The 26,205-nt window shown below is 41.4% G+C and overlaps 1 protein-coding gene across 3 annotated transcripts in view; it reads left to right on the top strand.

Annotated features, from left to right (window-relative positions):
• The window catches only part of LOC122558866 (hyaluronidase-1-like), a 55,365-nt gene that overhangs the window by 8,538 nt on the left and 20,622 nt on the right, over window positions 1-26,205 (top strand). The window contains exon 3 of one of the 3 annotated variants that reach the window (XM_043707732.1): window positions 16,054-18,311. The exons of the other annotated variants lie outside the window; for them this stretch is intronic. Within the exon in view, the coding sequence (XP_043563667.1) occupies window positions 16,054-17,139 (1,086 nt within the window). The 3' untranslated portion in view covers window positions 17,140-18,311. Of the gene's footprint in view, window positions 1-16,053; window positions 18,312-26,205 lie in introns of those variants that run through there. 3 annotated transcript variants of the gene reach the window in all.

The following is a 26,205-nucleotide window of genomic DNA, read 5'->3' as shown; positions in this document are numbered from 1 at the left end:
CCACACCGACCCGCCGAAGCGCAACTCACCCATACCCCTACATTTACCCCTTACCTAACACTAAGGACAATTTAGTATGGCCAATTCACCTGACCTGCACATCTTTGGACTGTGGGAGGAAACCGGAGCACCCGGAGGAAACCCATGCAGACACGGGGAGAACGTGCAAACTCCACACAGTCAGTCGCCTGAGGCGGGATATGAACCCGCATCTCTGGCACTGTGATGCAGCAGTGCTAACCACTGTGCCACCGTGCCGTGATCTTTCAGCTGAGCTGGTTTCTAAATAATCTCATTAAATAATTGGAAAGTTTTCTTTGGTGAGATCTCTGTTCACTCATGGAAAGAAAACTGAAACTTTTTTTCTTCAGGAAAATAATTTTGAGGGAAGAAAAGTGGCATGTTAATGCGATTTCCCCCTTTTCAAACCACCGATTAGTTAATCGTTTACATCTGGAACATTTTGTTTGAATGAAATGTCTCAGACTAATCACAGTAATTTTCTTGATAGTGCAAATCGAACAGTAGAGGTTACCCTGTTTTAATAAAATTTCTTTGCTTTTAAAAAATATGTTGCCCAGTATAAAACAACTCATCCTAAGTACAGTACCTCAAAGAAATTTGGCACTTCTAGTACTGTATTCAAATGTTCATCTAGATTATGTGTCTAACTTCTGGAGCAATATGTGAACACGTAACTTTCCCATCTTGACCTCAGGTCGACACCTTTTCGTGTTCCATACAAATCAGAATTTTCTGTATAGAACAAGAGTTTTTGTCAACTTAGCTCTTAAATGAAATCCGGATGTGGAGGTGCCAATGTTGGACTGGGGTAGACAAAGTTAAAAGTCACACAACACCAGGTTATAGTCCAGCAGATTTATTTGGAATACAAACTTTCGGAACGCTGCATCTTCATCAGGTCGCTAGTAGAGCAGGATCACAGGACACAGAATTTATAGTAAAAGATCACAGCACAGTGGCTCGGTGGTTTGCACTGCTGCCTCTCAGTGCCAAGGACCCAGGTTCGATTCCACCCTCAGGCGACTGTGTGTGTGGGATTTGCCCATTCTCGCCGATTCTGCGTGGGTTTCCTCTGGCTGCTCTATTTTTTCCTCCCACAGTCCAAAGATGTGTAGGTTAGATGAATTGACCTTGCTAAATTGCCCATACTGTTCAGGGATGTATAGGTTAGGTGCATTGGTCATGGGAAATGTTGAGTAATAGCATAGGGGTAAAAACAATGACTGCAGATGCTGGAAACCAGATTCTGGATTAGTGGTGCTGGAAGAGCACAGCAGTTCAGCCTGATGAAGGGCTTTTGCCCGAAATGTCAATTTCGAAGCTCCTTGGATGCTGCCTGAACTGCTGTGCTCTAATAGTGTAGGGGAATGAGTCTGGGTGGGATACTGTTCGGAGGGTCAGTGTGAACTTGTGCCTAATAGCCTGTTTCCACACTGTAGGGATTCTATGAGATCAAGTGTCATACAACTGATGCAATGTGTTGAACAAACCTAAATTGTTGTTAAGTCTTTAATCACTTAGAATGGGGTTGCAGGTTTGGATTCATAAATATGTAAATCCCAGAATGTCTTTCAAGTTACATTCCCAAGATAACATAAGGTTTTGTTAAAAAAAAAAGTGACATCTCAGCTCAGACAGTGCATTAAAGGTATGAGGTTAGAGTCTGTCTGTATCCCAATCTTGAGTCAGACCGATTCTGTTTCCAAAGCAGGAATTTATAAAATATCACTCTATGACTGATTGCCTACAGATTGTGTGCTTTTTGAACAAACTAGAATATATCTGCAAATGCACATTCACCTCATAGACTCAAACTCTTCTCACAAGAACAGTGCAAAATTAACTAAGAAGAAGTCTTCAATGGTTTGTGCTTAAAGTTGACAAGGCACTAGGCCTGGATGTGATGCACCTAAGAATTTGAAGAAAGTGGAGGCAAGGGTAGAAATTGCAGAGGAACCGGCCATAATCTCTCTGTCTTCTCTGGACTTGGGAGGTGCCAGAAAACTGGAGAATCGCAAACGTTGTGGTCTTGTTCAAGAAACATTGTGAGAATAAACCTAACAATTATAGACCAGTGGGTTTAACTTTTTAATGTTGGGAAGCTTTTAGATTAATTATTCAGGATCAAGTTAGTAGCCACATACAAAGATCTGAGTAGATTAGAAATCTGTTCTGATTCTTTCTAAAGAGGACATCATGTTTAACTAGGAGAAAGTGAGGACTGCAGATGCTGGAGATGAGAGCTGAAAAATGTGTTTCTGGAAAAGCACAGCAGGTCAGGCAGCATCCAAGGAGCAGGAGAATCGACGTTTCGGGCATAAGCCCTTAGTGGAGGAAAAGGTGGGGGTTGTGCCAGTGTAGCTGCGGAAGATGGACTGTTCCACATATCCGACGAAGAGGCAGGCATAGCTGGGGCCCATGCAGGTGCCCATGGCTACTCCTTTTGGTTTGGAGGAAGTGGGAGGATTGGAAAGAGAAGTTGTTCAGAGTGAAAGCCAGTTCAGTCAGTCAATGGTGGGTGTCAGTGGAAGGGTACTGGTTGGTTGGGCGGAAAAAGAAAAAGCGGAGGGCTTTGAGGCCTTCGTGATGGGGGATGGAGGTGTAAGGCTGAGACAATGGGTCAGCCGGGGCAGTCAGGTTTGTGGATTTTGGGCAGGAGATAGAAACGGGTGGTGTGGGGTTGTGGGACTGAGTTGGAGGCAGTGGATGGGAGATCCCCTGAGGTGATGAGGTTATGGATGGTCTGGGAGCTGATGGTTTGGTGGTGGGAGGTGGGGTCATGATCAAGGGGGCAGTAGGAGGAGGTGTCTGCGAGCTGGAGTTTAGCCTCCACAATATAAAGATCGGTGCGCCAAACTATCACCACGCCTCCCTTGTCTGCCGGCTTGATAGTGAGGTTGGACTTGGAGCGGAGGGAGTGGAGCGCTGCACGTTGTGATGGTGAGAGGTTGGAGTGGGTGAGAGGGATGGACAGGTTGAGGCGGTCAATGTCGCGGTGGCAGTTGGCTATGAAGAGATCGAGGGCGGGTAAGAGGCCAGCACGGGTGTCCAGGTGGATGGGGTGTGTTGGAGGCGGGAGAAGGGGTCGTCAGAGAGTGGGCGAGAATCCTGGTTGGAGAAGGAGGAGAAGGCGGCAGAAGAATTGTTCGATGTCTCGCCGCTTGTTGAACTCATTAATCCGGAAGTGTAGGGGGATGAAGGTGAGGCCTCTGCTGAGGACTGATCTTTCATCCTCCAGAGAGGGGGAGGTCTGGAGGAATGGTGAAAATACGGCAGGGCTGGGAGCTAGGCCCTGGTGTGGGGCTGGAGCTGGGCGTGGGGGCGGGGTTAGGCGTGGGGGTGGAGATGCATGCGGCATGGTCGTTGTGCAGGTGAGTGACGTCACTGGGGGCGGAAGTAGATGCAGCGACGGCAACTCCGGGGGCGGAAGTGGCTGCAGCGACGGCAGAAACGGTGTTGTTCTGGGTGGTTGTGGAACCCGCGGAGGCCGCGAATAAGGGCTTATGCCCGAAACATCGATTGTCCTGCTCCTTGGATGCTGCCTGACCTGCTACGCTTTTCCAGCAACACATTTTTCAGCATCATGTTTAACTACCTTGCTGGAGTCTTGTGAAGAGGTAACGAGCTCGATGACGATAGAGCTGTTGATGTGGTGTGCATGGATTTCCAGAAGGCATTTGACACAGTGACGCACAACAGACCTGTGAGGAAAGTTATATGTTATGGTATAAAAGAGACAGTGACAAGGTGGATACAAAATTGGCTGAGTGATAGGAAGCAGAGAGTAATGGCCAATGGATATTTTTCAGCTGCAGGAATGTCTGTTGTGAAGTTCCCCAAGGGTTGGTATTGGGACCATGGCTTTTTCTAATATATATTAATGATCTGGATCTCAGTGTGCAGGAGACAAATTTCAAGGTTTGCAGATGGCACTAAACTTGGAAGAGTTGTAAACTGTAAGGAGGACAAAAAAGACATTGACAAGTTATTGGAGTGTGTGGATAGGTGGCAGATGAGGTTCAGTACAGAACAATGAAAGACCTAATAAAATAGAGGTACAATTTTTAAGGAAGTGCACGAGCAGAGGGACCTGGGTGTATAATGCACAAATGATTGTAGATGGTAGGACAAGTGGAGAGAGCAGTTAGTAAAGCACCCAGTGTCCTCGGCTTTAGTGGAGCAAAGACCAAAAGAGCAGGGAGGTGATGGTGAACTTGTATACAACAACTATTAAATCTCAGCTGGAGTTTGTGTACAGTTGTGGGTACCACGTTATGGAAAAGATGTGAATGCATTAGAGACACTGCAGTAGCAATTTACGTGAATACTTTCAGGAATGAGTAACTTCAGTTATGAGGATAGATTGAAGACGTTGGGACTATTCTCCTTGGACAGAAAGATGATTTAGTCAAGGCTGTCAAAATAGAAGGCTAGATAGAATAGATACATAGAAGCTGTTCCCACTCATAAAAGGAACAAAACTGAGAACTTAGATACTTTAAGTGATGTACAAAAGAAACAACAGTAATGTGGAAAAAAAAGGAAATGCGCTGCCTGGAAGTGTGTTGGAGCCAGGTTCAATTGAGGTATTCAAGACTGGATTGAATGTTTATTTGGATGGAAATAGTGTGTAAGGGTATGGGGAAAAAGCAGGAGATTGGCACTAGGTAATGGTGCTCATTCAAGGAATCAATAAAGACATGAAGACCCAACTGTGCTGTAACAGACCTGTGATTCATTGAGTTTCAAGACCAATGATTTTGATGACTATTTCCAGATGGGGTTGTGGAGGTTCCTAGCAAGATTTTACCAGTAACAAATAGGAGTCAAATTCTACAGCACTTCCATTGGAACTGTCTCCATCATATTAGTGCAGGTAATAGCTGTCATATCCTTTATAAAAGCAGTTGGTACAGCTGCTAATGGTAGAGGAAAGGGAATGAGGTCCCCCAAGCAAGTGAGAAGCCATACGGAGTTAAGAGGCTGGGAGAAGATGATGGCACTTACTCTGGCGAAGGAGAAGGTCATTGACCTTTTACCTTCACTGTTGGGCATTCCTCTAGATGGCTGAGAACATAGTGACCCAGATGGCATCCTAGCAGGGTTTATGATATACTAGTTTTGGGAGAAGAGGACATCACTGTGTGGTCACATCCACCAGGACTTCCAAACGTCTACCTACAAAGTGGAGCACTAGTTTTATTTTAACTATCATTTCCGTGGTAAATGTCACAAACCGTACAGGGCAGTCAAACTGCCAATGCTTGCCTGGGTGCACCAAAGCCTTTTAAAGATGGCGAGGGGTCAGATATGCTGGTCTATTCCTGGATAGCCAGGCAATGTTCTTGTGGCTACAGTGAATAGTAGAATTGAACTGGCATTGGAGTTGAGAGACACTTTTAGGGGCAGACTAGATGGTTTATCAGGGTGAGTTCTGATATGATAATGTGAAAAAGCTCAATAGGCCTGACATAGGGAAACATTCCACGAAATCCAATAAAGTTGATTCTTACCCAAACAAGCTTTAGATTCAGCCCAGGGAGGAGGGAAGAGAGAAAACAGAAGACCAGTATTCATTCACTTTATTTGAAAGCAAAGTTTGAGCAGAAATGTTAGAATTCAAAGGGGTAGGCCATGTCAAGTATTTCACAGATTATTTTTGTGGATAAAGGGTGTTTGCAGAAGGTGTCTTGAGATCTTATTTAGAGGCAGCAGGTCAGTTTTTTTTAACTTGCCTTAAATATACTTGACAACAATTCAAAGAGCTTGCAAATTTGCGGTACGCTACTGGCTGCAGAAATGGACTTTTTAATGAGCTTACTTCAGAATTGGCCCATTTCTTTTCCCATTTTCAATTGTGCAGCCTCGACCCTAACAAAATCCTGACTGATTCCTGATTCCCAACGGAAGTTTGCCAGTCTGTAATTGAACCTATCACCAACAGGAAAACCTGAAATGAGTGCTTTGAATGAAACTTCTGGTGGAAGGATTTGTAATTATCAATTGATGAGACAAGAAGTTAGTGACCATTAGAACAGCAATATGAGACCAGTGTGGACAGCTTCCATGTTTTATGCTTCTGGCCTGTACAAGTATTAAAGTCAACTTCCTTTGGAACAAACCGTGATCTTCAAGTAACCGGGATGAAAAGCAAGAACAACATTTTTGTTAGGAGAGAGATGAGCAAGGATCTCCAACAGGAAATCTTTCAAAAACTGGTTAATATTTCACATAAGTGAAACTTCATCAGAATTCTGATGGAAGCTCATCAACCAGAAATATTAACTCTGTCTCTCTACAGATTCTGCTGAGTATTTAAAACAATTTTTGTTCTTATTTTAAACTACCAGCATCTGAAGTACTTTGTTTAAGAAGGCATTTGTTGCAATAGACCAGGGGCTTGGGTGTACCTCTTTGGCTGCAGTAAAGAACTCTCAACTAAAATTGGATTGAAGTTTTGTTGATTAGGTTACAGTTCAAGTTCATAATCAAAAACGTTAAATCTTCCATGAAACAACTCATTCTGTTGAGTTGTTTCTTTTCTCCCTACATTAAAATGTACTCTTGGATTTTTTTTTAAGCATGTTCACCTGGTGTATTTCTATTAATACAATTGACGGGTTTTTCACCAAAATTTATCACTTTTAAAAAAGATATTTATAAGAGACCTGATGTAATACCACTGAAAATGACAAAAAAAAAACTACATTGAACCATTTAATGATTTAGTTTGCGTACACTGATCAGTTTCTTAATAAATTTGAATATTTCCTGTTGAAAAGTCTTTAAACATGTGCCTACTAAGGTCTGTGTGCAAAAGAAAATTAACACAATTTGAGGAAGTAAGTGTAATTGCTGGAATCTATTAAGATTTCAGAAAACACAAGCATATTTGGGACTTCTCCAAAATTTATATATCCACAAAGTGTGGTTGTCAATGGCTGGACCCAGTATATATTTCCCACCCATAATTGCCCAGAGGATAGTTAAGAGTCAGCCACATTGCTATGGGGTGTGGAGTCACATGTAGCCCAGACCAGGTAAGAATGGCAGATTTACTTCCTTAAAAAGCATTAATGAATTAGATTTTTTTTTTGACAAGTAACAGCAGTGGTCATCCTCAGACTCTGATTTCCCGATTTTATTGAGTTCACATTGCACCATTTGCCATGGAGGTATTTGAACATGGGCTGTCAGGACATCAGCTAGGTTTTTGGAATTATAGGCAAACAATAATACCAGTAGGCCATCCCCTCTTCCATGAAATCACATTTAATTCTCGGTTTAAAGCACCCTGATCCTTTGTTAGTACAGCTGATTTGAGCTTGAATTTGAACACAAAACAGTTGTGATGTTGAAGTTTAATGGTTTCAACAAGACCAAAGAGCGAAACCAAATTACATCAATTTTGTGGATGTTGAGATGTGGGAAATCTTGGCAAACCAGGATTTGATGTGGGTAAGCTTTGGAAATTACATTTTAAATTAAGCTTCTATGTTATGTAAGATTTCAGTTTAGTGACTTTTCCATTGTCAGTAGCATCTGATGTTCAAGTAAAAATTGGCTATGATTAAGATAAACATAAAACTGAGTGACTTTGCTTTATAATAATTTGCAACAGCGGTAAGTGGGATTCTGTCATTAAATTATGCTTTAGTTTTCCATCAACTGAAACACAAATGTTTTAAATAAAAGGTATATTAAAGTCCATCACAACAACTTTGTGCATGAAGAAATGACTTTCTGATTGTCAATTTACTTGTCAAGGTTTAGAGTTTAATGCTGAACAAGTAATGTCATTTGTGTGTGTTTAATCTACCAATCTTAGACAGTTAAAAAAGGGAATTGCTCAGAAATGTTCTTGTATAACTGTCAAAAGACATTTAGTCATTTCCTGTACAAACCCCTTCCCTTCTATAAATAATCCAGTGATGGTACAGTTTTCTTTTAAACTGATTTCTACAATTTATCGCTAAGATAACATTTCCATTCAGAGTGGCATTTCGCCACTTGTTAAGTTGAATGCTGCCAGAAATTAAACATTCAGAGGTACTTTTCTACGTTTTTTTGTGCTTTTAAAAAATCTGTCCTGTATATTTTAGGGAAGTGAATGCAGATGAGAACAAACTGTCACCAGCCTTTCTCTCTCTTCTCCTCCTTTCCCCTCCCTTCCACTTCCTGTACAAACCCCTACCCTTCTATAAATAATCCAGTGATGGTACAGTTTTCTTTTAAACTGATTTCTACAATCTATCGCTAAGATAACATTTCCATTCAGAGTGGCATTTCGCCACTTGTTAAGTTGATTGCTGCCAGAAATTAAACATTCAGAGGTACTTTTCTACGTTTTTTTTTGTGCTTTTAAAATCTGTCCTGTATATTTTAGGGAAGTGAATGCAGATGAGAACAAACTGTCACCAGCCTTTCTCTCTCTTCTCCTCCTTTCCCCTCCCTTCCACCTGTGCCAAACCCCAATTCTCAATTAAATTTTGTTTCACATTGAATTACAAATGGAATTATTTTGTCCTCACAACTTCTTCACTCATACACCCTATGGCAGAATGTGAGTGAGCAGGTCACAAGCTAAGAGTTAAATGGACTAAAACAGTGCTTTTGCTTGCAATGTTCATGCATACAGATATGCTTTTGTTTCTCTGTACAGTTGGAACTCATTTTCATATTGAAACATATTTCTGCAGAATTACATGTGTACTGTTGTGGGATTGATCACAAATATATTGGTCATTCATGCGATGATTAAATCTGCACTGTTAAAAATCATTATCAAGATAACAGAATGCACCATTGTAATGTAATTGGAGAGTGGCATGACTTTTTTGTCATTAGGATTTTCATAGGATCTAATGGTAGAGTGTGACAATTCTGTGCTTTATATGTTTGTTAAAGATCTGAAAAATAGCCAGGAGTCAATTGTAGATTTTATCTCACAATCTTCATGACCTTGGATTGTGTCTGAGCAAAGCATATTGAGCATTAATCACTTGGTAAAATATAAATGTTCACAAGTCAGGTGCTACAAGATCCCACAATCAATATTAGAAACACACACCACCATTTAGTGCAGAGGTTTTGCTATCTTGGAAGTACCTCTCCATTAACACTACAAATTGAGAGGTTGGGTCTCCCTCCAACTTCTTAGCCAAAGAATAACATGCATTTCAAAGTAAGCCTGGAGTGAATGGGGGAGAAAAATGATTAACCCAACTGCCACTGTTTATGACTTTGGTCTTTTCATTTGGGTCAAGCTGGGAAACAATGTTAATGTAGCACTTCTACGTTAGAACTCAAGTGAGCGGCATTGTACTAGTTTGGAAATTAATTGGATGGGACAATGCTGCAATTTCCTGCATTGAAAATCTTTGTAACAGGACACTCAGGGTCATTCTGGAGTTTCTCCTCCTCTTCCAGTATGGCCGCCAGTTGCCAATAGACTGTTACAACTAAACTGTTAATCATACTCCAGCTTTCCACCAGCCATCGTAAAATGTATAAAATCGAACTATTTGATTTGATTTATTATTGTCACATGCGCCTAGGTACAGTGAAAAGTTTTGTCTTGCTGTAAGTACAGATGTCATACCATACAAAGTGAATAAAGGTAAGAGAACAGGGCGAAGAATACATTGTTATTGCTGCAAAGGAAGTGCACAAAGATCGAGGTCAACATTAAATTTGAATTTGAGAGGTCCATTCAGAAATCTAATAACAGCGAGGAAGATGCTGTGCTTGAATTTGGTGGTACATGTGTTTAAGCTTTTGTATTTTCTGCCCAACAGAAGAGGTTGGAAGAGATTATAACTGGGGTGCGAAGGGTCTTTGATTATTTTGGCTGCTTCTCTGAGGCAGCATGAAGTATAGATGTAGTCAGTGGATGGAGCCTTAACTTTTGCATGATGGAGTGGACTGTGTTCACAACTCTCTGTAGGTTCTTACACTCCCGGCTGGAGCAGTAGCCAAACCAAGCCGTGATGCATCTGGATAGAAAGATTTCTGTGATGCACCTATAAAAATTGGTAAATGCCCTTAGCTGCTGAAGAAGTAGAGGCGTTGTTGTGCTTTCTTGACCATCACTTCAACATGGGCGGACCAGGACAGATTGTAGATTAGATTAGATTAGATTAGATTAGATTCCCTTCAGTATGGAAACAGGCCGTTTGGCCCAACAAGTCGACACCAACCCTCTGAAGAGTAACCTATCCAGACACATTCCCCATATTTACCCCTAACTAATTCACCTAACATTATGGGCAATTTTAGCATGTCCAATTCACCTGACCTGCACATCTTTGGATTGTGGGAGGAAACTGGAGCACCCGGAGGAATCCCACGAAGACACGGAGAATGTGTGCAGACTCCACACAGACAGTCACCCAAGGCTGGAATCGATCTGGGTCCCTGGCGCTGTGAGGCAGCAATGCTAACCACTGAGCCACCATGCCACCCAAACAGACAGTTACCAAGACTGGAATCGAACCTGAGTCCCTACCACTATGAGACAGCAATGCTAACCACTGAGCCACCATAATACTCTTGATGAGCGTCACTCCTAGGAACTTGACGCTCTCAATCATTCTCCACTGATGTAGATCGGGGTATACCTTCCACTTTGCTTCTTGAAGTCAGTGACCAGATCTATAAATTTTTCTGATGTTGAGTGAAAGATTGATGGCATGGTGAAATGATAATAAACACTTTCTTTCCTGTATTCTGTCTTGTCATTGTTTTGAGATCTGGTCTATAATGGTGGTGTTGTCAATGAACCTTTAGATGGAGTTAGGATGAAATTTGGCCACACAGTCATCAGTGTACAAGGAGTATAGTAAGGAGCTGAGTACACAGCCTTGCAGAGTGCCTGTATTGAAGATTATCATGGAGGAGGTGCTGACACCTATTCTCACTGGTTGCAGTCTGTGGATCAGAAATTCGAAGATCTGCAGAGCATGGAGCAGAGACCTAGGTCTCGAGTTTGGAGATTCGTTCGGTTGGAATTATAGTGTTGACTACACCTCTGCCTTCAATGAGTAGGAGCCACCAAGTTAGCCTGACTACCTGCTTTCGGGACAAAAACCATTCACACCATGTTTTATCAATGAATAGAAATAATTATTTATTGTAAGAAACCTAAATTTAGCAAAAGAACGAAACAAAAGGATTTCTAACCTACTACTATGTAATTATATCTCTTTGACAACCCTGGTCTGATAGTTGACCAAGTTCTTTTATGTTGGAATTCTTCCTTTTAAACTTTCTTGGTTTTCTGGCTTTTCCTATTTTATATATATATATATATATATATATGAGTGAGAGTGAGAGAATGAGAGAATTGGAAGCCTTTTCTGTCTTGCGCTGACACTTTGAGCTTTTCACACCCTGCCTCAGAATTAGGCTTCTGCCTTTCTGAAGCCTCTGTGAACTCAAATTCTCCCCATCACTGCTTCAAAAGCAACATTCTATTGCACAGATCAAAAATTTGCAAAACTTGATTTTCAACTACAAAACTCCCTTGTTTTATATACAGTATAGCTGTACAACTTCCATTTACCATCCCACAAAATGAAAATAATGTGGTCTCTTACAAGACAAGCAACTTTCTGTGCATGTGATCAACATATCCTTCAATAACTTTGTGGTCTGCAGCCAATTCATTTAATTGTTCAAACCTTTTTTTTATACAAAAATGCATTGTGAAGCTTTTCTTTCATGTTCTATATGAATATAATTTAGTGCATAATGTTGGAAACGGGAGGAGACCATTTAGCTTTTAGAACCTGGATTCTCATTGCTGATCTACTTCAGCTTGTTCTTCTTGCATTATCACTATATCTCTTAATTCCCCAGATATCCAAATATTTATGGACGTCTGTCTTAAATACATTCAACAATTGAGAATGTATATGCAGTGGAGTGGATGAGAATTCCACCATTCCATATCTCTTTGCGTGAAGAAATTATTCTTCACCCTAGAGAGTCGGAGGCTGAGGGGTGACCTTATAGAAGTTTACAAAATTGAGGGGCATGGATAGGGTAAATAGGCAAAGTCTTTTCCCTGGGGTCGGGGAGTGCGGAACTAGAGGGCATAGGTTTAGGGTGAGAGGGGAAAGACATAAAAGAGACCTAATGGGCAACTTTCTCACACAGGGTAGTACGCGTATGGAATGAGCTACCAGAGGAAGTGGTGGAGGCTGGTACAATTGCAACATTTAAGAGGCATTTGGATGGGTATATGAATAGGAAGGGTTTGGAGGGATATGGGCCGAGTGCTAGCAGGTGGGACTAGATTGGGTTGGGATATCTGGTTGGCATGAGCGGGTTGGACTGAAGGGTCTGTTTCCATGCTGTACATCTCTGACTCTATCTCCATTTTGATAGGCCAGCCCCTATTCTGAGACATTGACCATTTGGGAAATGTCATCCCTGTATCACCCCATCAAGGTGAATATTTTAAGACATTTTATGTTTCAATGGGATCACAGTTCACTTTTTCTAAATTCTAGAAAACATAGCCCAACCTACTCAGTCTCTCCTCAGATAATCTCCTATTTCCAGGAATTATTCTAGGGGAACCATTGTTGCACACTCTCAGAACTACCCTAAAGAGTAAGGAGAACAAACTGTGGTAGTGGGATGAAATTTAAATGGGTGGCAGGGGACCCATCATTTCTACAGAATTTTGTAGCAACTTGTCCACCAGGTTGGTCTGAGTTCCTGACGAAATAAAATTTCAGCAGAACCTTACAGGGGCTTGCTGCTACCCAACTATTATTCAGTTGCTACTTTGCCATGTCTGGAGCCAATAGCCTATCCCTAAGAGCTGCCACTCCTCAGAGGCCAGTAACTCAGCAGTCCTGGCAATGCCATCTAGAAGTGATGGCCGCTGCTGGTATTGCAGTGAGACCTACCGAAACAATCAGCAGTGGATCCTCCAGAAACAGTTAAGTAAGACACAATAGAATTCTCAGGGAGGGGGTGCTGATTGCAGTGGATTGACAACAAGGATTAGGAATAATAGCTTATTTTGGGGAAACACCCCACTTCACCCTTGATCACTGTTGCTCCCTGTTAATTTTATGCCAAGCCTGTACCTCTGTTTTTCGAGAATCATTGGCTTTCGGGTAATACCTGCACCAATCATTTTCTTTTATCTCACGGCTTTGTTTTATTTTCTCATCCATTCCTTATTTTCTTTTAGGCCCTCAAGTTCTGGGCACATTGCTACCCTTTCATTTAATATACCAACCACTTAGCTCAGTGGTTAGGACTGCTGCCTGACAGCACCAGGGACCCAGGTTTAATTCTAGCCTAAGGCAACAGTCTGTGTGGAGTTTGCACATTCTTCCCGTGTCAGCGTGGGTTTCCTCCGGGTGCTGTGGTTTCCTCCCACAGTCCAAAGATGTGCAGGTAAGGTGAATTGGCTGTGCTAAATTGCCCATAGTGTTAGATCGGATATATAGGTTAGGTGCATGAGTCAGGGCTAAATGTAGTGGAGTGGGTCTGTGTGGGATACTCTTCGGAGGGTCAGCGTGGACTTGTTGGGCCAAAAGGCCTGTTTCCACACTGTAAGGATTCTAATTCAACTTACCCACATGGCTTTTTAAAATAAAAATAAATGCTTGGGATGCTGAAAATCTGAAATGAAAACTCTGAAGGTCTAACAGTATCTGTGGTGTGATAGAGAGAACAGATTAATTTTTTTCCTTTTCACACCTTCATTGGTACCCATTTTCTCTCTGTCTCCCCTTTGCCACTGTTATGACACCCTCACCATCTGTTCCACTTGCACTTCCTTCCTTTCTGTCAGCAGCATTAAAAAAGCACCATTTTTAGTCTCCTTTCAGTTTTGAAGAGTCATATTAGATTTAAAGCATTAACTCTGTTTATATCTCCACAGATGATGCCAGATATGCTGAATTTCTCCAAAACTTCCTACTTTGCTGTTAATATCAGCATTTCAAAAAATTGTTTGTTCTTTGGTTTAATCCACTTCATTTCTTCTTCATATTACCCCAAATCCAGCTCCAGCCCTTTTCACTTCATTAATGTATTACTGCTAACAGGCTTTCATCATTCATCATTCCCATTTCTTAAATTTAATTCTTTATTAATGTTTTACTGCCCACTATCAGTTTGTTTGTTCCTTTAGTGTATAATTGTGCTGTGTACTGTGTTTATTAATCATGCCCACACAGTAGACTTTTATTGGTTCTGTATTGCTGGTTCTGTATCAATTAAATGTTGTCTGCTTAGTTGTTTTGCACTGTTCGTAAGTAAAATCTTGTCGGGTGTGGTGATGCATGTTGGCATGTATAAGTTTTAGTCGTTTTGAGATTTCCTATTGGGACTAAAACATATATATTTTGTTATACCTTTAATTCTATTTTTATTTTTTTATCTTGTTAATCTTCAATCACCTGTTACACTGACCACTTATGTTACCTACTATTTTCAGTCTATTGTCATGATGTTTTCAGACATCAAAATAAAACTTTATTGTCTGAACCTTGTCTCCCCATGCAAAATGGTGATTAACTATATGTTAAAGACAAATCTTAATGTGACCAGTCGAAGAGGAAGACTGCCACAATGGTGCCTTGCCAATTTTTCATGAGGTGACAGGACCTAATCATAATTTGAGAGGAAAAACTGTTACTCAAACAGTAGAAAGGCATCAGTTTTGCAGTGATTACAGATGAGAAATCTGGTTTATGATATTTCAGTCGAGAGTGTGGTGCTGGAAAAGCACAGCAGGTCAGGGGCAGCATCGGAGGAGCAGGAGAATCGACATTTCTGGAATAAGTCCTTCATCAGGAATGAGGCTTGTGGGTCAGAGGGCCGAGAGATAAATGGGAGGGGGTGTGGGGCTGGGGGAAAGGTAGCTGGCAATGCAATAGGTAGATAAAGGTAGGGGAGAAGGTGATAGGTCAGAGAGGTGGGTGGAGCGGATAGATGGTAAAGACCATGGACAGATTAAGAGGGCGGTGCCATGTTGGAACCTTGGGACTGAGATGAGGTGGGGAGAAAGGAAATGGGGAAACTGGTAATATCCACATTAATTCCCTGCGGTTGCAGCGTCCCAAGGCAGAAGATGAGGTGTTCTTCCTGCAGGTGTCAGGTGGTTAGGGTTTGGCGATGGAGGAGGCCCAGGGCCTGCATGTTCTTGATGGAGTGGGAGAGGGCATTGAAGTGCTCAGCCACGGGGTGGAGGGGTTGATTGTGTCGGTGTCCCCGAGATGTTCTCTGAAACGATCCGCAAGTAGGCATCCTATCTCCCTGATGTAGAGGAGACCACACTGGGAAGAACAAATACAGTGGATAACATTTGTAGAGGTACAGATAAATCTCTGTCGAATGTAGAAGGATCCTTTGGGGCTTTGGGCGGAGGTGAGGGGGGAGGTATGGCTGCACATTTTGCACTTCCTGCTGTGGCAGGAGAAGATGCCGGAAGTGGGGTGAGGGTTGGTGGGGGCATGGATCTGAAGAGGGAGTCACAAAGGGAATGGTCTCTCCGGAATACTGATTGAGCTGGGGAGGGAAGTATATCCCTAGTGGTGGGGTCTGCTTGTAGATGGTGGAAGTGGCAGAGGACTATGCCATGTATACGGAGGTTGGTGGGATGGAAAGTGAGGACCAGGGGTATGTCCATGCTGAGGAAAAGGTGAGAGATGTAGCTGCGGAAGGTGCACTATTCCACGTACCCGACAAAGAGGCAGGCATAGCTGGGGCCCACGCAGGTGCCTATGGCTACCCCTTTTGGTTTGGAGGAAGTGGGAGGATTGAAAGGAGAAGTTAGTAAGGGTGAGGACTGATTCAGCCAGGTGGATGAGGGTGTCAATGGAAGGGTACCAGTTGGGACTGCATGAGAGGAAGAAACAGAGTGCTTGGAGATCTTTGTCGTGGCGAATAGATGTGTACAGGAGCTGGCTCTCTTTCCCCCAGAATTTCTTTTTTGTTAGCACATTAATGCTAGCACATTAGTCATTCGATTGAATTCTAACATTTTATTACTGTTAGTGTGAGAAGATCATTGCTGAAGACTTGAGAGCAGTTCCTCTGCATCACTATCCAGAGTTTGTGGAGGCCTGTGCAGACCTCATCAATGAAGAATGGAAGAGGAGCAAAGCATCTCGGATTCATTCACTTCAGAAATCCTCCAATTGCTTCCCAGTGTGCCTTGTGTTGATAAGAACTCTGAAGAATGCAGGTAGACCTAGGAATGAAACCAAAGGACAACTGGTGGGTCACAGCAGGCTCTCTCATGTAGTTGGCAAACCCACTGGCTTATTTGTGGAGACAGTTGTTGTTGCTAAGGAATTCCGGGGCAAAGGTTATGGTAGAAAGTTAATGGAAGCCACAGAAGCCTATGCCAAACTCCGTGGGTTCAACACGCTATATCTCACTACTCATGATAAACAACATTTCTATTCCCATTTGGGATATGTGTTATCAAATCCAGTTCAGAATGCAGGGTCGATGACCACATTCATGCACATAGAATTCCTTGAAAAGTTGTCTCTGGGTTCTACTCTGCTACCTTCATCTAATTCTAGTCACTTTCAACCATCAGGGACTGTTTTAGGTTGTTCAAGTTATGTATCTTCAGGTACAACTTCACATCCTACATCTCCTAATTCCTTATCAGCTCATATATGTTCACAGACCTCACACCCAACTCCTAATCCTCCCCCTATTTCACCAACTGCTCCCTCTTTACAAATATCTACCCCTCCAATTTTTGCCTCTTTTCAAACATGTAAACTCAGTCCTCCTCCACCATCTTATCCCATCTCATCTTCCCAGTCAAATGGGTCAGTAACTTCTACATCCACTTGTTGTCCAGGCTGTGGAGAGAATGTAAGAAAACATCAGGCTCCAGTGTCCTACTTGTCAACCCCTCCACAGTTAGATGTTTCAACCTCACTGCCACCCCCGCCCCCACTGCCACCCCCTCAGTTACCCCAATTACCTTATCATTCCCATTTATCAGGAGACAAATGTAGACCATATCAGCAAAAAGGAACCACTACACAGAGCCTGTTGGAAACCCCATATAAAGATGTGAAAGGACTTCCTGTCTTCTGGATGAAGAAGGCTCTGTAACAATAACTCTCTGTTCTACATGCATGAAGAAAGCTATTTGAAGACTGTATTTCAGTTGGCAGCAGCTGACTCAAAGACAATCGGAAAAAACTAAAAGGAGAACCTTAAAAGCTAGTTGTTAGTAGCTTTTTTAATTGAATGATTGCCTGAGTTAATATTTCAGATTGAGAGCTTTGTTATGGCTAAGTTAATGTCAGTTCATTAAAGAAATGATACAGAGAAATACTAGCTATTAAAATGTGTTTTAGCGTGGCAGGTGGCAATCTTGTATGTTTTTTTTTCCTGGAATGACCTGTCCATCACACGTTAAACTAGATCCCTGGAAATTCAAGATATGCTGGCCAAAATATTTCATAAAGCAATTAATGTATTCAATAACTGTTCTCAGTTGATGAATGTACAAAAGTATACGGTTTATATGAACAATTTTAAGTTTTCAGAGTTTTGTTTTCCTGGTTTCTTTCCTTTCACTTGTATTTTACACCATATCTTTAAGTCGGATTGGACTCACTTCATTTTGACAAGAATATTCTTGAGCTAACTGATCTGAATTACGTGCTTGCCATCAGGGGCAGAAGAGTTGTTTTAAGCTAAACTCCTGAAGTTTCCCTGAGCAATCCAGGCAGCTTTCAATTTGCCATGAATGTTTTGGTCTGATAAGGTTCAACAGTAATTATTTACTTTTAAACATCCACATGAAAATTTACAGCCCTCCATTCAAATCATGTAAACCACAGGAAACATTGTACTTTAAGCATTTAGCACTTGACAGTGTCATGCATGTGCTCATCTTTGAGAGTTCTTCATTACATTTTTATCAAAAGAACATATTTCTGCTGTATAGCTGGGAAAACATGTTCTTTAACATTTTACCTTTGTAGAATTGAAATGCGTAATCCAAGTGAGGATTCAAAATGGTGTGACAGATATACACCTCAGAAGTTCCATGTAGATATTGTATTGGGGTTACTAATGGTGATGCTGCAGTACCAACAATGTACTTTTCAGACTAATGATGCTTTTGTTGCTTTAAATATTTGTTCAACAAATACCATTTAATTTTTTTAACAACTTCAAAAAGAAACTCAAATATTCAATAACTGTTTGGATACCCTTTTGAGCATGTTGCAATTTCTTGTTCAGACAACAATAAAATGAATTATTTTAATTGATGAAATGTTCCCACAGGTGTCTCACTAGCCACAGCACTTGAGCCACAAAGTGTCACTTTATATCACTAATCATATACTTATTTATTTTTGGAAATAACCAATAATTCTGGGAAAATGACACCAAAAACTACAATAATTTTGCAAGTTTTTCTTTTCCTCTTTGTCTTCTTTGCAGAAACTCATTTGCATATTTTCTGAATACAGATTCTACCAAGAGTCAACATAATTGGACAGTGTTTTATATTACTTGTTTAAAAATACTTTTTTGCTTTAAAATTAAATCTTCATAATTAAGAGTAGTAACACAATTGAAAAGGGATTTATCACAAAACATGTTTTTAGACACAATGTGAGCTGAATGTTTCTGAAAATGTTCAAAATCTATTACTTTCCTTGTGCTATAATTCATAGAGTTGTACAGCACAGAAACAGATCCTTCACTCAAATCATCCAAGCTGATCTATCCCAACATCCCAAGCCCTGTCATTACATGGGCTGTTTTCAGCACAACCAATCTACTTTCTCCTACTTGTGGCTGCCATTGGCCACAAATCATAGGGATGTAGTGCATGGAAACAGACCCTTCTGATATGTCCGCGCCGACCAGATATCCTAGATTTATCTAGTCTATTTGCCAGCATTTGGCCCATGTTCCTTCTGAACCCTTCCTAATCATGTACACATCCAGATGCCTTTTAAGTGTTGTAATTATACCAGTCTCCATCACTTCCTCTGGCAGCTCATTTTATACACCCACCACCTTCCGTGTGAAAAAGCTGCCTGTAAGGTCCCTTATATATCTTTCCCCTCTCACCTTAACCTTTACCCTTTAGTTTTGGACTCTCCTACCCTGGAAAAAAGAACCTTGGCTATTCACCCTATCCATGCCCTTCATGATTATATAAACATTTGTAAGGTCACCTCTCAGCTTCCGACACTCCAGGGAAAATAGCCCTAGCCTATTCAGCCTCTCCCTATAACTCAAGCTCTCCAATTCTGGCAACATCCTTGTAATTTTTTTTCTGCACCCTTTCGTGTTTAACAAATAGCAGGGGGACCAGAATTGAACTCAGTAACATGAACACCCAACTCCTATGTACAACGCACTGACCAATCAAGGCAAGTGTACAAAATGCCTTCTTCACTATCTGTGACTCCACCTTCAAGGAACAATGAACCTGCACCCCACCCCCAAGGTGTCTTTGTTTGGCAACACTTCCCAGGACCCTGCCATTAAGTATATAAGTCCTGCCCTTTCCAAGATTCAATACCTCACATTCATCTAAATTAAATTCAATCTGTCACTCCTCGGCCCATCTGAGCAAGGTTCAATTGTACTGTGAGGTAACCTTCACTGTCCCCTAATTCATCAATTTTGGTGTCATCTGCAAATTTCCTATAGTCATCCTAAATCATTTACATAAATGACAAAAAGCAGTGGACCCAATACCAATCCTTGCAGCGCACCAATTCTTGCGGCACACCATTAGTCACAGGCCTCCAATCAAAAAAGACAACCCTCCATCACCACCCTCTGCCTCGTACATTCTAGCCAATTTTTGTATCCAGATGGATTCTATGTGATCTAACCTTGCTAACCAGTCTACAGTGAGGAACCTTGTCAAATGGTTTTTACTCTGGGACCTCCTTAAAGGCTTGCAACAAGTGGAAACTGCCAATGGTGATTCATTCACCATAGGTGCATTGCCGGTTTTTGAATGGGGCTTGCTTCTCACACAAAAGATCATAAAAATTGGAAATGCACTGAATATAATTTGTTCTAACAATTCTGTGCATTTTTGGGCCAGGTGCACCAACATTTGGCAAAGTACACTAAGAAAACAACCATAAATAAGTTAAAGCTCAGATATGGGTCAGGGAGGAAATAGGATTTTGCAAAGAACAAAAGTGTGTGGTGTTCTGTTTCTCAAAAAACAATTTTCATTTCATAGCTGGTGTTCAGTATGTTGCCCAAGGGAAGCAAGTCATATAGAAAGATCATTTGGCCCTTTTATCATTTTAGCCCAGGTTCTCCACTTTATTCCCAGAAGTACTTAACCTTGCTACAACATGGTTCCCTTGGATTGCTATGATACCACATCAGAGGGCTCACTCAAGTAGATATTGCACTGAGTAATACCAAGCCAGTTAAGGAAGGAAGTCATACTCTTTATTTATGTTTTCACCAGATCTCCATAAGCACTGTTTCATGAAGGATATCTATATAGAGTCATACAGCATGAAAACAGACCTTTCAGGCCAACCATAATCCCAAACTAAAGTAGTCCCATCTACCTATGCTTAGTCTATATCCCTCTAAACATTTCTTTTTCATGTACTTAGCTAAATGTCTTTTAAACATTGTAACTTTAATCAAATCCACTATTTCTTCTGGAAGTTCATTCCAAATACAAACCACTCTCTGTGTGAAAGAATTGCCCCTAGTTGTTATTTATTCTTTTTCCTCTCAACTTAAAGATACACCTTCTCCAGTTTAATAATATCCTTCCAATAGCAGGGAAATTAAAACTGGACACAATACACAATACTCCAGAAGAGATCTCCCCAACATCCTGTACAGCTTAACATAACATCCTAACCCCTATACTCAAAGGTCTGAGCAAATCCCTACCCCCCCACCCTCCCAGGGAAATGACAACTGCTATTCACCTTATCGATACCCCTAATGATTTAATGAACCTCTATAAGGTCACCTTTCAACCTCCTTGCTCTAGTGAAAAAAAAGAGTCCCAGCCTATTCAGCCTCTCCTTATCATTCAAAGCCTCCATTCCCAGCAATATCCTGGTCAATTTCTTCTGAATCCTCTCCAGTTTAAAGCATGCTTCCAATAACAGGGAGATTAGAACTGGACACAGTACTCCAGAAGAGGTCTCACCAAGATCCTGTACAGCTTCAACATAACATCCTAATTCCTATACTCAAAGGTCTGAGCAATGAAGGCAAGCATGCTAAGAACCTTCTTAACTACCCAATCTAATTGTGATGCAAACTTCAAAGAATTATGTACCTGAACCCCCATGTCTCTTGTTCTACAGTAGTGCCCAAGGTCCTGCTTTTGATTGTATAAGTCTGTTTGTTTTACCAAAGTGCAACACTTCATGTTTATCCAAATTAAACTTCATTTGCCACTCTTCTGTCCATTGATCAAGATCTCTTTGTAATCTTAGTTAGAAATGATTTTTTTCAGCTGTATGACACTCCAATCGTTTGCTGTAAATGCTGTGTCTTATGATCCTGCTGCACAGCTACCTGATAAAGGAGCAACGCTCCATAAATTAGTATTTCCAAATAAACGTGTTGAACTATAATCTGGTGTTGTGGTATTTTTAACTTTGTCCACCCCAGTCCAACACTGGCACCTCCACATCATCACTATACGAACAATCTTGGTGTCAGCTGCAAACTTATTAACCATGCTTTCTATATTATCGTTTATTTCTCATATAGTATTCAGGAGATTGAGCTGTGTGAGATTTGTACCCTCACTATTCCTGGAACCATGATAGTAACTGCCCCATTTGCAATTAATTGTTTAAGTGTATACTAAAAACTAGTGGACTGTTGAGGACGTCATTCTGTACAGTCTTAACCAATTTTGAAATTCATCAATAACTAGACTGAGGAAAAGCCAATACCCTTTTAAGATAAGCTGTAGGAACAGGAAGGTAGTTTGGACACTTGAGCCTGCATCAGCATTCAATAGGTTCTTGGCTGATCCAATATTCCTCACATCCACTTTGCTGCATTTTCCCCATAACACTTAATTCTGCTACTGATCACTGATATAACTATTTCAACCTCAAAAATACACAAGGACTGTGCCCCCATAGCTTTTCTGTGGCAAGGAGTTCCAAAGACTTTCAACCCTCTGAAAGAAGGAATTTCTTGTCATTTCAGTCTTAAATTGGCATCACTTTATTTTGAGACTATGCTGTCTGGTTCTAGATTCTCCCATGAGGGAAAGCATCCTCTCAACCTTTACCCTTTCATGCTCCTTAAGTATCCTATACGTTTCAATTAGACCACTTATTGTTCTAAATTCCAATGAGGAGAGTCACAACCTGTTTACCTTTTGCTTAGAAGACAATCCCTCCATACTGGGGATCATTTTGGTGAACCTTCTCTGAACTGCTCCAATAAAATGATATATTTTCTTAAATAAGGGGACCAAAACAGTTCCAGAGGTCTCACCAGCACTTTGAATAGTTGCAGTGAGATTTTCCTCTCATACTCCCACCCTTGAAATAATGGCCAACTCTGCATTAGCCTTCCTTATTAATTGCTGAACTTGTGTGCTAGTTTTCTGTGTTTAGTACATAAGTACCCCCAATCGCAAGCTTCCTATAGTTTTCTCCATTAAAACAATACAGTGAAATGCCCATATCTGCGGATTCAGTTTCCATGATTTCAGTTATCCGCTGTTTACCGCAGCACGAAAATATTACATTGAACATTCCAGAAATAATTCCAGGCAGCTGTCGGGGAGGTAAGTTTCCCATGTAAATGATAGGGTTCGCTATTATCCGCGGTTTCGGGCATCCACGGTAGGTCGTGGATACGGGGAGGGGGGGGGGGAACACACCTGTACTCTTCTTTTGTTCTCCCTTCCAAAATGAACACTTTCACGTTTTCCCACATTCTACTCCATTTGCCAACATTTTCCCCACACACTTAACCTATACTATCTCTCAATAATAAAATAAAGAACTGCAGATACGGGAAATCTAAAATAGGAATTTCTGGGGCACTCTACAGGTCTGACAGCATCTGTGGGGAAAAACAAGAGCTAATATTTTGGGTCTAGTGATCTTTCTTCAGAACTAATAGTAGCTAGGAAAAGGTGGTATATAAGCTGAAAACATCAGGCAGAAGTGGGTAACAGAGTAAGCAATAGTTGGAAATGGAGCCCAGAGAGAGAGAGAGAAAGATAGGTAGACAAATAAATGATCACCTTCCAGATGAAGCAATGATTTACTGGCATTTCACTCAGTATAGTCTTCTGTATTCACTGTTCACAATGAGGTCTCCTCTACACTGGGGAGATGAAGCACCAACAGTGCAGCCACTTTGCAGAACACCTGTGTTCTGTCTGCAAACATTACTCTGAACTTCCAGTTGCCTAACGCACTTCAGACCACTCCCACCAAGGACCATATGAACAAACCCTAAAGCATTCATCAAATTAGCACTGAAATTGATCTTAGAAAGCACATATCAAAGCTATTTCTAGCATAATCAAACAACTGAATGCACTCTGCTAAAGGCAGAAAGACATTTTTATGACCTTTGCTAGAAAACTCTTGAATCCCACCTTCCCATTGCAGCTTCTTGTGTCACAACCACAGGAACGTAAGTCCAGTGAAATTAAGGAGAAAAAATATTATTCCACAAGTAAGATATGGAATGAATAGAGCATGAGATAGTCCAACCCGCCTACTTTAAGAAACACAATATGTCAATAATTGAGAATTTAATGAACACAGTATGACAACATACAGTCTTGTGCTTTAATTCAAAAAGTAAACAGGAAGAAGCCCTTTACCTCTATCCTGTAAACCACGGAGACCTGCATTTACAATGTAACACAATTATTGGTGCACTGAAATCATACTGTGCAATCCTTATATTATTTTGTACTTTTGTCTCTGAATATGTTACCAATTATGATTGTGACATTTTTTGTTTTGTCAACAATATTTGCCACCATGATAAGTTTTCAGCAAACTAGTTACCTACCTGCATTTCTCAGGGATCGTTCCCTCCGGAACACCCTAGTCCATTCCACAAACACCATTCCCCCCTCTCCACGACACTTTCCCATATAACAGCAGAAGGTGCAAAACTGCCCACCACCACCTTCCTGTTCACTTTCCAGGTGAAGCAGCATTTTCATCTGTACCTCCTCCAATCTTGTGTATTGTATTTGCTGCACCCAATGTGACCTACTCTACAATGGAGAAACCAACGCAGATTGGGTGACTGTTTTGCAGAACACCTCCGGTCCATGCGCAAGCATGACTCCGACCTTCCCGTAGCTAGTCATTTTAACACAGCATCCTTAATGAGTACTTTTCATTGGTATTCACCGAGGAGAGGGGCATAATGAATGTCGAGCTTCGGGATAGAAGTTTGATTACTCTAGGTCAAATCGCCATAAGGAGGGAGGACGTGTTGGTATTAAGGTGGACAAGTCCGCACGTCCGGATGGGATCTATCCCAGGCTACTGAGGGAAGCAAGAGAGGAAATAGCTGGGGCCTTAACAGATGTCTTAGCAGCATCCTTGAACACATGAGGCTCTGGAGGACTGGAGAATCGCTAATGTTGTCCCCTTGTTAATAAAGGGTAGCAGCGATGATCCAGGTAATTATAGGTCAGTGAGCCTGATGTCAGTGGTAGGGAAGCTGCTGGAGATGCTACTGAGGGATAGGATCTATTTACATTTGGCAGAAAATGGGCTTATCAGTGGTAGGCAACATGGTTTTGTATAGGGAAGGCCATGTCTTACCAACTTTATAGAATTCTTTGAAAAAGTGACAAAGTTGATTGATGAGGGAAGGGCTGGAGATGTCATATACATGGACTTCAGATATGACATGAAGTCAAAGGTATTTGATAAGGTTCCCCATGATAGGCTGAAGAAAGTGAAATCGCATGGAGTCCAGGGTGTATGAGCTAAATGGATAGAGAACTGGTTGGGCAGCAGGAGACAGAGTGCAGTCACGCAAGGGAGTTTCTCAAAATGGAGAACTGTGATCAGTGTTGTTCCACAGAGATCCGTGTTGGGACCACTGTTGTTTGTGATATACATAAATGATCTGGAGAAAGGCATAGATAGTCTCATTAGCAAGTTTGCAGATGACACTAAGATTTTGGTGGAGTAGCACATATTGAAAGGGACTGTCAGAGAATGCAGCAGAATATAGATAGGTAGGAGAGTTGGGCAGAGAAATGGCAGATGGAGTTCATCTGGGCAAATGCGAAATTATGCATTTTAGAAGATCCAATTCAAGATAGAACCATACAATAAATGGAAAAGCCCTGGGGAGAATTGATGTATAGAGAGATCTGGGTGTTCAGGTCCATTGTAACCTGAAGGTTTCACATAGGTCAATAAAGTGGTCAAGAAGGCATACAGCATGCCTTCCTTCATCGGATGGGATATTCAGTGCAAGAGTTAGCAGGTCATGTTCCAGTTGTACAGGACTTTGGTTTGGCAACATTTGGAATATTGTGTACAGTTCTAGTCGCCATATTACCAGAAGGATTGGATGCTTTAGAGAGGGTGCATAAGAGGTTCACCAGGATGTTGCCTGGTATGGAGGGCGCTAGCTATGAAGAGAGGTTGAGTAGATTCAGATTATTTTCATTAGAAAGATGGAGGTTGAGGGGGGACCTGATTGAAGTTTACAAAATCATGAGAGGTATAGACAGGGTGGATAGCAAGAAGCTATTTCCCAGAGCAGGGGACTCAATTATTGTTGAAGTATTGTTGAAGAGGAGAGTATGGAACGGACTGGTAAGCTAGAAGAGACACTTGTTAGGAAGGAAGATGAGTTGGGCATTTTGAACAACTTGAGGATAGACAAGTCCCCTGGGTTCAAAGTGAGAGGGGAAAAGTTTAAGGGAGATATGTGTGGAAATTTCTTTACACAGAGGATAATGGGTGCCTGGAACATGTTGCCAGCAGAGGTGGGCACAAAAGCATCATTTAAGATGGCTTACATAAGGTTGAGGAAACAAGGTTCAGACAGAGCGTTGGAGGGATACAGGATAGCCAGAAGGGAGCTGAAGAAAGGGATTAGGAGAGCTAAGAGAGGGCATGAAAAACCTTTGGCGGGTAGGATCAAGGATAACCCCAAGGCCTTTTATGC

Source organism: Chiloscyllium plagiosum, chromosome 18 (assembly GCF_004010195.1).
Source record: "Chiloscyllium plagiosum isolate BGI_BamShark_2017 chromosome 18, ASM401019v2, whole genome shotgun sequence".
Lineage (NCBI taxonomy): Eukaryota > Metazoa > Chordata > Chondrichthyes > Orectolobiformes > Hemiscylliidae > Chiloscyllium > Chiloscyllium plagiosum.
This window is presented reverse-complemented; position numbering and strand designations above follow the sequence as displayed.